Source organism: Sinohyriopsis cumingii, chromosome 5 (genome assembly GCF_028554795.1).
Source record: "Sinohyriopsis cumingii isolate HCF-2022 chromosome 5, ASM2855479v2, whole genome shotgun sequence".
NCBI classification, from domain to species: Eukaryota; Metazoa; Mollusca; class Bivalvia; order Unionida; family Unionidae; genus Sinohyriopsis; species Sinohyriopsis cumingii.
The window spans coordinates 53,817,310-53,831,404 of NC_142965.1; the positions used below are offsets into that span (position 1 = coordinate 53,817,310).

The 14,095-nt window shown below is 36.6% G+C and overlaps 1 protein-coding gene across 4 annotated transcripts in view; it reads left to right on the plus strand.

The window, feature by feature from the left end:
• The window catches only part of LOC149799186 (uncharacterized), a 43,428-nt gene extending 37,778 nt beyond the window's left edge, over nucleotides 1-5,650 (plus strand). For all 4 annotated transcript variants that reach the window (XM_089958431.1, XM_089958429.1, XM_089958430.1 and 1 more), the window contains one exon: nucleotides 1,573-5,650. In XM_089958431.1, the coding sequence (XP_089814557.1) occupies nucleotides 1,633-4,050 (2,418 nt within the window). In that variant the 5' untranslated portion in view covers nucleotides 1,573-1,632 and the 3' untranslated portion in view covers nucleotides 4,051-5,650. The remainder of the gene's footprint in view (nucleotides 1-1,572) is intronic.
• The last annotated feature ends 8,445 nt before the right edge of the window (nucleotides 5,651-14,095 follow it).

A 14,095-nucleotide genomic window follows, 5' to 3' on the forward strand; every position in this document is an offset into this window, starting at 1 on the left:
ACAAAATCATTTTACTATTGGAAAAGTAAAACACCAGACATTAAAAATATTAGACCTTCTTCTCAATGCCTTCCTTGAATAAGGGCTTCTTGTGTTTGTCGCTTTTACTACCTCTCTTTCTAGCTAGTATTCGATTTTCCATCTTTGTGATTAGTACATAGTATTCATGTCTTCGTTTTAATAATCATATATATATTTTTCCATTGATCAAAATATTTAAGTTCAATCAATTTCACGTACTTCATGCTTTCGCCACGTTTGCGTTAGTGCTCAACCAAATCAAATTCCGGATTAGTTCTCGACATCAGCTGGATCAGCAGCACTGTAAATTATTATTTTTGGTCATAATGTGAACTGTTTGCTTCAGCCTTTTGAGCCCAGTCGTGCATACCTTTCGAATACAGTCTTGCATGCCTTTTGCTATAGTCATAATTTATTCCTTAATCCTGTTCATGACACAATGTGACAGCGATTGAATTCCGAACCACCTGATTAGCTCCTAGACAGATTACATATAAACTTAAATGACACATGCTTTGACGGTATTAATGATATTTCTGTATGAATAAGAGCCTTTGTTTGTTTGGGTTTTTTTTTATCTTTGCGTCACGTAGTTTACAGCAGGGCTCGTTCTCTTGTCTGCAGCGTACCAAATAACCCATCGCTTTCAATGGAACTGTTTCATAAGTTGATGGATACGTTCCATTCCTTAGCAATCAGTTGTTGAGCATGCAATGTAGTAATATGATTTTCAACAGTTATTTGGTATATCAATCAGTACTTTACAGCATTATATTTATCATACAGTAGCTTAATGATGGTAACATTAATTAGTTCAGTGACACACACACACACACACACACACACACACACGCGCGCGCACACACACACACACACATATATATATCAATATATATATATATATATATATATATATATATATATATATATATATATATATATATATATATATATATATATATATATACATATATATATATATATATATATATATATATATATATATATATATATATATATATATATATATATATATATATATATATATACACGGTGCACCGTAAGAAAAGACACTGAGGTGTCACGGTGCACCGTAAGAAAAGGCACTGAGGTGTCATTAACATGGACAGAATGTTGCAAATATTAGGATGGTTGAACTTGAAAAGGTTACACATGTATCTAACGTCATTGCAAGCTTAATGAGAGTGTAGTTTGCGTGTGCGGAGAGATTAATGGGGGGTTGGGGGTTGGTGTAAGTATACCTAGATGTCATTATTTTTCTTTTCTTCCAAATATTTATTTTTTTGGACGGGGTAATCTGAGTTGAATATATATTGCGAGTATGTGCTAAATTTGTTCTGTAAAAAAATACAAAAATATCACATCGACTGTGAAACACATACTTAAGAAAATATAAGAATTAGTTATACCGACTGAAAATGATACGAAAATAATATTGACTAATTCAGTAAATTAGAAACATTTCCATTCATGGCCGATTTGGGTAGTCAAAGATAGTGGCAAGTAATATTCCTTTTATTTTCATTTCAGCAAAATTTAATGGAAAGCACCACAACCAGTTAACACAAGACCACATCATAACAAATCAACATGAGCGCTCGAAGAAAGAAGGAAGAAAAGCCGCCTCCTGCGACAGGACCGGGCAGCAAGATCGTATCCCTCAACGACCAGATAAAGAAGTACCTAAAACGCACAGAAGCAAACAAGGTTCATATAAAATACGGAACCACCAATATGAAGACCCTTCCTATAGAGATCTGTAGCAATGAAGAAGTTTGTCAACTGGCTGTTCGTTTGAATGCAGAAAACAACCGAATTAAACGATTGCCAAAGACAATTGCAAACCTGGAAAATTTAGAATATATAAATGTAAGAAATAATGCTTTGTCGGCCTTCCCTGGTTCAGTTTCGAAGATGAAGAAGCTGGCATTCTTAGATCTTAGCCATAACAGTATCAAGAAACTACCTCCAACCATTCACAGGGCTACCGCTTTGGCTACGCTTAATGCATCCAACAATCGAATCCGTGTCTTACCCAAAAATATCAACAAAGCTACGTCAATAATTTTATTAGACGTTTCTCATAATCTCATAAGATCCTACAAGAAAGGGTTGTATGAAATGACTGGAACAGTCGTTCTGTCTCACAACAAACTAACAGCAATGGTTGCACCCGCTGTGAAAAAGCCAAATATTCAAAGGATGGATTTGTCCCACAATGGGATTTCCTTAATTCCAGAAACAATAGAAAAACTGACGCGTCTAACGTGGTTAGATCTATCTCACAACGCGCTCGATGACATTCCACCTCAGCTTGGTAATATCAAGTATCTTCATCATCTGAACCTGTCACATAACCACATTAAAAATCTTCCACCTGAACTCTGGAATCTTGGTTTTGCACTCGACACTTTTCTTCTTGCACACAACGAGATTTCAGTTCTCCCGGACGATATCGAGAATTTACGTAAGCTACGAGAGTTCGATATTTCGGGAAATCAGATACAATACCTGCCCAAGGGAATGAGAGAGCTCCGAGATCTCCAGTCTCTATCAGCCTCTGACAACCAGTTGAAGACCATGAAGTTTTCAGTAACTCTAAGATCCCTTGAGCATCTGTGGTTGGCAAGAAACCAGATAGAAGTTATTCCCGAAGACATAGCAGAAATGAAAGTTCTTGTGACTCTGGATGTGTCTGGGAACAAGATCAAGGAACTTCCGGATTCTATTGGGAATGTAAAGACTCTTAAGAGGTTGTATGTTGCGAACAACAAATTGTCCACCCTTCCGGATAATCTAGGATTAACCCAGGTATTGACACATCTGGATATCTCACACAACAAGTTGACAACGCTGCCTTCAGATCTTCGGAAATTGAGAAATCTAGAGGAGTTCCACTTGAGCCATAACGAAATAGACCTGATGCCTAAATCTATAGAGTTTCTCTACCAGCTTCGGTCAATGGATGTTGCACACAACGGACTCCCTCACCTCCATGTGCCTAAAACGGTAGAACATCTCAAGCTCTCCGGTAACCCACTGATCATCAATCCAACTGACAACAAGTCTGTTCTGGTTGTGATCGGTGACAAGGATCATTTGAGGAATTTGACAATGCTGGAACTTTCTGATCTAGGATTGGAAGAATTGCCGCCAAGTGTCTTCAATCTTCGGATGCTGAAGGAGCTGAATGTTTCAAAGAACCATTTGAAGACACTGGGAGATAACGTCTGCAAACTGAAAGGCTTGGAAAAACTTGTTGCACATAGCAATGAGTTGACAGCTTTACCCGCCAAGATAGGAACAATGAAAAAGCTTCTGGCGCTGGATATGTCTGATAATCACATTGCAGAATTTCACGATGGAATACTGAAGCTTATCTCACTCCAGTCTTTGAAAATGTCTGGAAATGAGTTAAAACTTCTCCCAGAAAACTTCGGGGAGTTGAATAAACTGGTTTTGATGGACCTGTCAAACAATGCACTGCTGAATTTTCCTAAAGACAGGATCGATGTTCTGGCCTCCCTTTTGACCCTAAACCTAAACCAAAACCATATTGATGAAATGCCAATTGATTTCCCATATCTGTATCGGTTGAGGGAACTTCGGGCAGCGAAAAATGATCTTTTAGGGCTTCCCGGAGAGTTGGACAAGCTCAAGTCTTTAGAAGTTCTGGATTTATCAGATAACGTCATCACCACTCTACCAGAAACTATATGCAAAATTCCTTGTCTTAAAGAATTAGATGTTTCTGATAACAAAATTACACAAGGATTCCCCAAGGCATGGGAAAATCTCAGACAGAGGGCGAATGTGAGCATGGCGAACCAATCCTCGCACAAAATGCGCGAGCTACGAGATCGGCCAAAGCCTGTGGAGTCAGAGACTCAGGTAACACCTACTACGCGAAGAAAAGGCAGGAAAGGATCTCCGAGTTCGCAAGGAAAAAAGAAAATGAAGACAGGGGCTAAATCGGCACCTTTGCCTTCAGCAATAGGAGTGAAGTAATAATGTATTACTCCAAAATGGCAAATAATATCCGTAACCTTATATTAGAACATGTATTAGAAGTCAAAGTCTGATTGAACACAGCTAGTTTATTAGAAAAGGCACTCAATACGAGGCAATATCTGTTTTTAAATATTTGTAATATCTATTTCTGAAGAAGAAAAAAATGCTTGTTTCCCAAGGATATATGAGGGATTGTTTTCTTTTAGGAGAAATCAGGTCATTACTTATTGTTATATAGAAATGTTAATAATTTCTTTGTTTCATATGCATTTAATTGTTGATGTTAGCGTTGGAATATATTAAATATACTGTAATGTTTTGAAAGAGAATTTCTGTGATTTTTGCACGTGATATAAACTTTGAGATGAAAATTAACCCATGTCAGTCGGAGCATGAAGTTAAGACGGTAGTGACACAATTTGTTGTATATGAGCTAATGTTCACTGAAATGATTCTCACGAGAAACTTTACCACATATTCAAAGCTATGGATGTGTAATTAAGGAAAAGAGCTTCAAATTTATGAACCGACTTTAACAAGTCTTGTGAACAAATAGTATACCATGGCAACATGCCCAAACAGCAGAGCAGTAACGTGCATGCTTTTCATCTTTGCAGCCTTGGGTAAGATCCATTGGTTCTAGCGAGTGCAATAGCAAAATGTCGTTCATCCAGATTAGTCCTTTCCTCTTGGTTCTCCATTTTTTCTAACATCTAAGAGACCGATGCACTCTAATATTTGACTAACATGCCTTTCTCTTTAAAGCGCAGGCGGGGAATGAACTCATTAATATCACGTGACGCAGGTACATATAGTGGGCTTGTGTACCTTAATGGCCACAATATCTAACAAAATACCCGTTTATATGAAATTGCAAGCGGTTTTAAAACGTGCTGCGGGCATGCATTGTTAAGAAATAAGACTACGTAGCATATTGCAGTTAATAATTATTTTTTACTGAACTAAAAGTAAATTTCAAAACCATTAAACATTGGTTATATCAGATGAATTTCTGCAGCCGCACACATCATTCTTGTAATGTGGAGTAGTTACTGCCATACATTTCGTAGGTACAAATTTATATGTATAGTCCCCAAATCACTTGCATAATATATTATTTTCTCAGACAAGAAGCTGGTCATGACCCGAATGTCGATTCCGCTTAGAGCTTTTGGTAAATTCATGTAGTCCACATTAGTAAGTGTCTATATACCAAGTAACATGGCTGTTGCCTATTGCACTTGAGAAACTGACAACAACAATTACTTTTATATAAGGTTAAACTCGGGTGTGGACGTACATACTGATGGACACGAATATGTGCGCCAAATTGATAGCAACATTTAGTTTCCGCCAAGGCGGACAATGTCCTGTTTTTAAAGGAGTATTTATATATATTTCCATTCATTATAATAGTTGTCAATAACCGCCCAGCTGATGCGCTTAAAACTGGTTTGTTCTTATTTAATGTCTCTCAAGGTAAGATGTGTGTGTGTGTGTGCAAATTATATTCCATACCTACCATCTGACATTTTTCAGCCAAATGTTTTGCATGACGATGATAAAAAGTGATGTATTTAATAAAAATAGAAATCTTGTTGTTTTTGGGAATAAGCCATTTATTTTATTAGTTACGAAGTTGCTAAGGTTGACTTTGATAACTGGTATAGTGTCATGCACCTTTAGCTGTGCAGAATCATTACATCAGTTTAAATCATAATGATTCAAAGTGATTCACTTATGACCCATAATCAATTTATCTAAGCTTGGATATAACAGTCTTTGAAGTGATCTTTGCTGTTGTCTCCATCAATCTCGAAATGATCTTTCACCCGAATTGTTTCTACAAATGTCACTTTAAACTAAAAAGAAAAATGGGGTGGTGGTGGGTGGGGTGAATTGGACTAGGAAGAGGGAACGCAGATCGAAAATAACCTTCCATTTTATGAACATCTTTTATTTGAAATTTCTCATCACACAAAAGACAAACATTTCAGCGTGGTCTGAGTTTAAACATATTGCGCCATCTTCGAATTTAATTTAAGAAGTATTCATAGCTCACTCGGTGCCATCAAATTAAATGAAGTAGCAGCGTTTAATAAGTAGAGTCTTAGACAGTCCGGTAATTCGGAATCTATTTTGATTTTAATTTGTCCATAAAAAGCAAATTTAGGCTTATAAACAAGAGTACTATGTACAATACGGCACAACGTTCTTTATAACGGTGTCATTTGTGCAAGGGAAACGACTCAAAGTCGCTTCTTGAGAGTAAGTCTGTGATGGCGTGTTGTTTCAGTTCCTATGTTTGATCGATATAAACTAAATACCAACAAGAGTCAAGTGGGTGTCATAAGAGTCAATTGGGTGTCATAAGACTCAAGTGGGTGTCATAAGACTCAATTGGGCGTCATAAGACTCAAGTGGGTGTAAGAGTCAAGTGGGTGTCATAAGACTCAAGTGGGCGTCATAAGACTCAAGTGGGCGTCATAAGAGTCAAGTGGGTGTCATATCGCCGGCCTAGTTTACATAATTGAACAGTTGAGAATTTCGCTAAACAAACTTATATAATATTGTAAGAAAACATTCTATATAAACTATCCCCCAAGCTTTGTATCATAATGACATAATTAATTTGCATAATGTCATAATTAATTTGCATAATGTCATAATTAATTTGCACACTCTCTTGACCATATCCATGTGATTCAAGATTTTTAAAGTTATGCTTACAGGCGAAGTTTTAATTTGTGCCGTACAGACGGATTGAAAATATAACTCATATATTTATTTGCTCATTCTTTCGTAGTTCATTTTTCTTTCAGGACCACGGTCTCTTTACTCTGGTTAATTAAATATAGAAGTATTTCATTAGAAAGCAAATGGGTATATTGGGTATATTTTATTAAATACCAAAATAAATAAATAAATAATAAATATAAATTATCCCAAAAATGATAGTACATGGCATTTACTATATGAAATGCCATAAAACAATGCAAAATACAATTGATAAGATATAAATGACAAATGCTTCAGGCACTTTATCATTTCAATACTATTTATTTTATAAAACATACCAAGTTTGCTTTCAAATATTTTAGAATTTAAAATATGGCAAAGTATTTTTCTCCAAGATTTGAAACATTTCTCTCTAAATTAATTCATAACCTTTCTCATGGTTTTTGTAAGAACTATTTTCGTACTGGAGGAAAATAAACAGAGACACACAATTACAAAAATAAATGTCTAAAATTGTGAAAATCTGCTTTTGATCTATATTTTTATTTCCTGAAGGATTGTTCTTTTGAAATTTGTACATCTGGTATTCTAACATTTTAATAAATCCAGTTTTCAAATTACTTGCAGAGGGAAGAAATCGGTGCAAACCCATCCCTGTGATTCACGATAGTAAATATCATGGGCTACTTCCTCTGCTTTCCGTGTGTGTGTGTGTGTGTGTGTGAGAGAGAGAGAGAGAGAGAGAGAGAGAGAGAGAGAGAGAGAGAGAGAGAAGAATGTGAAAAGAAAATGAGTTTTGTTTATCTACCAACTCAAAATTGGGTAAAAATAATCTCCGGAGTAGTAATACACTTGTGCCAATAAGATGCAAGATCTCAGTAATACACGTGGATCTGGTTGCTTATCCAACTCGTGCAAGATTTTGATCGTATGAATCTAGATTCCAAGTTCTATCAAAATCTGATCAAAATAATCACATCCAGAGTGGTAACGAGCTCAGTCAATCACGCACAAATCGGTAAGAAGCTCAACCAATTACATGCAGAGTAATAACAACCTTAGCCAATCATATACAGAGTGGTAACAACCTTAGCCAATCATATACATAGTGGTAACAACCTTAGTCATTCATATACAAAGTGGTAACAAGAACAGCCAATCACATGCAATATCACCCCATGAATATTGCTGCATCTTGCTCTTTATCGAACGCAACTGTGACAATATATACCCATTACTCAGGATTGCTCAAAATTAAACCAGAAAAAATGACTCATATAACAGCAACAAGCTCTGCCAATCAGCAGTCAAGCAAGCCTACTTAATTAATACTGTATGCATTAATCTCGATCATTATCAGACTATTCTGAGGTCTTGATGATGTTAGCATATATTCCAATTATTTTTAACCAAAGCCAGATACAAAATTTAGATTCCAGAGTGATTGCAAACTCAGAGAGTTTGATCTGAAATCACTAAATTCATATGTACAAAATTGAGAAAATGATGATATAAACCTATATCTAGTTTGATGAAAACTATATACAAAACAAAGACCCAAAAGCGGTAACAAGCGCATGTTAGTCGACAGACGACGGACGACATAAACAGGCTTATTAGATAAACTAACTTGGCCTTGCAGTCATGTCATTTAAAAAGATCCACATTACTACCATTAGTTTATCATGAAGGCAAACAAGAAACCACGGTTACCAAATGCACAGCTGCCATGTCAGTGGGCAGACACTTAAAGAATGTATGCCTCCGCCTTTGGTGGTGGTGGCTGGGGCTAGGAGACTTGAATTATATTATTTATTATACATGCACATCTCATCTGTCGCAAATTTCGTTCGTTATTAAGTTTTGAAGGACTTCCTAGGCTGAAACCCAATGTGGTTTAGGCTTGATGTTACGAAGATTTTGGTCATTTGGATTTTATCATTTCCAGATTCTTGGCTATTGAATTATCTCCCTTTTTTTTTACTTATATCGTATTCCTTTCATACTGGCATCCGGATCATTTGAACACAGTTACAATTACAGTGAGAAGTACACCTGGAAAATAGGATATACGAGTAGTGTTCTATTATGGTTAAATACGGTTTTATAGAAGTTATTCATCCAGTTAAGAAACTCTTTAAGTTCTTTTTCTGATTGGGTCCAAATGAAGCAAATATCATTTGCCTGTATTTGTTTTTTTATTTTTATTTTTATCGTAGCTTTAACAATTTTAGTCATATCATTACGATGTCTGCTGTAATGCAATTTATGCTGATGTCTAGCACTGGGGATTTATGTCGCAAATATTTACAATCATGTCCCACCCAGTTACATTATCCTGACACCAGTCCGACCAGCCATAACACTAACCTCTTAATGCCGAGCGAGAAGCTAGTAGGGTAGAGGGGGGCAAGACGCCTCCGTTGGGTAAAACGCCCCCAAGCCATCCTGACGCCCCCGCGCTAGAAAATGGCCTGGTCTTTATACAGCAAGATTGCCCAGGTTACACAAGCCTTATGAATGGCGGTCATTGTTGGATGCAGCCGCACGCATAGTTTTTATGCAAGAATATTACTTTCTTGGCATCTTCCTGTAAAAATGTTCAATCCATTTGTTTGCAGTATTTTTGACTGAAACTACCCGAAGAAAACAGGGTATGTATGTTTTTCAACAACATAGTATAGAGATGCATTATGTATAATATTTCATGATTGGCAGCAGTTGTTAATTCCGCCTATTGTTAAATTGTCAATGATGTACGATTGGGGCAAAACGCCCCCTATAGGGGGCGTGTTGCCCCATAACTGTTTAAATGTTGTACACTTTTTAACTAACCGTTCATATGCCTAAAATTATTCTATACTTTTTTGCAGATGGTGCGTACTGACAGAAGGAAAACTGATTGAGGAAATTATGGGACACTAGCTCTAAAAGCGGCTTTTGAAGCAATTCTTTCTGGAATTTCACTGAAAGCTGCTGCCAGAAATTATGGAATTCCAGCTAAAACTTTGCGTAGACATAGAGATTTGAAGGTTTCTTAACCTGGAGTGTCAAAACTGGAAAGCAAGACTGCTGTTTTCAAGCCTGCTTATGAGTTACTTCTAGCTGAGCACATCCAGTCCATGGAAAAGGCATTATTTGGACTTACCACAATTGACGTACGGCGTTTGGCATACAACTTAGCGGTTCATCTGAATATAAAAACCCTCCATTTCAAGACATTGCAGCAGGTATTGTTTGGCTGAAAGGCTTTATGTAAGACATCCAAATCTAGCCATCAGAGCTCCAGAGGCAAATAGTGTCAGCATAGCCGTGGGCTTTAATCGGCCACAGGTAGTTAATTTTTACCAAGTATATAAGGAATCTCTTGACGCAACACGTGCTGATGGTTTCAGAATATGGAATATGGATGAAATAGGCATTAGTACTGTCCAAAAGCCAGTAAACATCATTGCATCGAAAGTTGTTAGATCAGTTGGTAAAGTTACAAGGGGTGAACGTGATCAAACTATTGCTGTAACATGTGCCACGAATGCGGCCGGTACCTTTCCACCGACAGCATTTATCTACCCACGTAAACGAATGGTTCCATCACTGATGAATGGCGCACCAGCCGGATCACTAGGCTTGTGTAGCCCAAGTGGGTGGACAGTCATATTTTCTTGTAATGGCTGGAACATTTCACTTCTTTTGTGAAATCCACGAAGGATTAGTAAGGTTATGATCATTTCTGACAGTGCAAAAACATTGACTGAACCAAACAAAACCGTTGAATTTCTGCTAACTGGTAGTTTTTCAGCCACTGTGGATGGGTCTGGTAATCCAGAGACAGACCAAACAATTTATACTCAGTCACCTGATAATCAACAAACACATCACTCTGCTATCACCGTCGAGGAGACAGGCAATCGGAAAATGTTTGACGAGGCTATTCTTGCTGGAAGAACGGAATGTGTTACCTTGGGGGTTTCTGATAAAGAATGCAAAAGTGCAGACGATTCAGCATTTATGAACATATTGCTTAAACTTTCGCCAAAGCCTAGAATATACAGCCAGCGTACAAGAAAGCGAAAGGCAGAATCAACCATGAACTTAACAGCATTACCATATAAATAGATGGTTATTGAAAAGCAAAGAAAGACGATAACAAATGCAAAAGGCAAACGTTATATGACTGTACAGATAAGTTGGAGCAAACGGAATGAAACCAAAGTTTCAAAACAGAAAGAAATGCAGACGAAAAAGAAACAGACATGTAGAGAGGACAAAAAGATAGGTAGAAAACCATCTAAGACTATGAAGACAATTTGTAATGAGGACCATGAAAAGGAAAAAAAAAAACTTCGGGTCCAAAGTCAGTTGCTAAACATGATCTTGCCTTGTCAGCAAACACAACATACAATAAAGACAACATTTGTGGAAACTGCGAATCTGAGTATGGAGGAAGCGATGATCCCTTAATAGAAGATTCCTGGTCGCAGTGCAAGAAATGTTTCAGGTGGTGCCATTAATCATGTGGCACCACCCTTAGTATGCAATTTTTCTGTGCTAAATGTGAGGAATAAAGAATTTTCTAGGAGCATTCACGACTTTTGGGCTTTGTCTTTTTCTTCATTGATTATGGAAATTAGGTACTATTTAGATCTGAGCATTATTGTAGCTGCCTGCTTATCCCCATTGTTGTGCTAATCTGAATGATGCAGCAGTATGTAGTTTTAGCATATTTGCCATATATAAAATGTCCATATAGGAATAATCCGTGATTTTGCAGTTCAACAGTATCCCTGTAGTTTTACAGACTTTTACAGATGTCGAATGCATTGTGGGGCAAAATGCCCCGGAGGGGGCTTATTGCCCCACCATAGGGGCAAGATGCCCCTTTATAAAGTTTTACCATTTTTCATTTTTCTCGTAAATAGTTTCTTCGTTTTAACCAAACATCATTCCATTATGTTAGACGTAAAGCATCCTGTAAATAAATTGTCCAGTTTTGAACACAATCATGTAAATCATGCCATAAATTACCAAAAGTTGTTAAATGGTGCGTTTTGCCCCCCTCTACCGTACCATTTTATAAGTCCTTGGTAAGACTCGGACGGGAAGTAAATATCAGCAAGAATCTAACATAGAAACATGGTAGCCATTGGACCATGACAAATGTATTTTTAAAAGTCCTATTCGGTTTTTTAAATGTTTCCATAAGATGGAACAATCCCCTTCTCAAAAGCAGTACCTTTCTTTGAGATGAGCCTTTTCTTTTAAAAAGAAAGTCGTTATTCTAATGACGAATTTTCATTCACTTAAAAATGTCATCATCGGTCGATATCCATCCGGATTATCAAGCATGACATGATCATGCTCAACGTTAATGTAAAGGTATTCAGTTTCTATTGTAACGAGAATATATTTCTCAGGAAGTTTAATTTTACTCGGCTTTTCCAGAAAATCATTTCTCTTTTTAACATATAAAAACTGTTCCCGAGCCAAGGGTATAACTAATAATTTATACATTCGGAAATACGTTGAGCCCCAATAAATGATTTCAAACAATGAACCTACCTGGCGGAACTTCCATTTGTATAGTCCAGTTTTTCACGTGTTTGTGAATTTTCATAAGATAAAACTATATTGGTCTTGAAATATTCGGAATGAAGTAGTCGAATCCCCTGGTCTTAGTGTAATTCTCAGAGTTCCCATTGACGCCAGAGGTTTAAACTAATGTTAAATCTTTGGATTAATGTTAAAGTCCCATCAACACTAGAGGGCCGTCTTGTTAAACCTCAAGAATAATGTTAAATTTCCATTGACACCAGTGGGTTAAACTAATGTTAAATCTTTGGATTAATGTTAAAGTCTCATCAACACTAGAGGGCCGTCTTGTTAAACCTCAAGAATAATGTTAAATTCTCATTGATGCCAGTGGGTTAAACTAATGTTAAATCTTTGGATTAATGTTAAAGTCCCATCAACACTAGAGGGCCGTCTTGTTAAACCTCAAGAATAATGTTAAATTTCCATTGACACCAGTGGGTTAAACTAATGTTAAATCTTTGGATTAATGTTAAAGTCCCATCAACACTAGAGGGCCGTCTTGTTAAACCTCAAGAATAATGTTAAATTCTCATTGATGCCAGTGGGTCAAACTTTCAAGATGCTGGCCGTAAAGTTGTCTCACTGCTGCTAGAGAGTCATTTTTGACGCTACTTCTCACCTCATTACAATTTTTGATATATTGTCACTAAACTTCAAATCACAATCTTTCTTCTAAGGTGCAGTACCTCATTTGAGTCGGATTCAACATTGTTTATTTAATTGTATTAATTTCATCAAAATAGAGTAGCATCATATACTTTACTTAAAAGCACCAGTTTCGTTTCAGGGTGTGCACCTCTCGCCTATGGAATCGATTTTCGCACGATCGTTACTTATTATTCATCATTTGCACTATAATTGTAAGTTCCGGAAACGTAGTGTTCCATACATTTGGTTCATAGTTTTCACTGTTAGTCTAATTTACAGTGATTTGTCTTGCTTATTCGAATTGTTCTCATGTTTATCGAGTAATTCTCGAACCGTCTGATTCACTAAAGTGATCCACTTTGTTCATTGAAATACGTATTCATTTGCAAACAGAAATCTCTAATTCAGATAATGGCCATAAATCATTTCGTAGTTCCAACAATAACAAATAATGACCCCTCCCCCAGTTTTTTGCTAATCTACCATATGGACAAGGGGTGGAATCCGAAGGATGAAATGTACTGTAAACAAAACAGCATGTATATAAGCTTGGATGATTTCCAGCAAATTTTTCTTTACGCACGCGTATCACGACTTAAACAAACCATCGCACATATTTAATTGGCGAATGAAACTTTATATAGACAACCCACAATTTATTTGACGGTTGGGAGGTTAAAAACTTGCTCTCATTACCCTATATTGTCTATCAGACCATTTGTGCTCAACATAAAAGTTGTTCTGCTTACAAAAAAAAAAAAAAAAAAAGAACATAGATTTTAGCGAAAACCCAAAAATTAATCTTTAAATAAAATGCATACTTTCAACCTGGGGAGTTAATTGTTGCTTTCGTAATCTTCGTGTCACTGGGATTTATCACTGCTGACTTTCAATCCAAACAACAAACTTTCTAAAAAGAAAATGTCGAACTTGACGATATTATATTGCGGCAAAGATTCTTTTGAAGTTTTTATAGAATCTCACGAAGTAATTATAGCGAAGTTGATCCGACAACATTCTACCGCGCCCGTAGTCACGATCGTAATCCATTATGACATTCGCG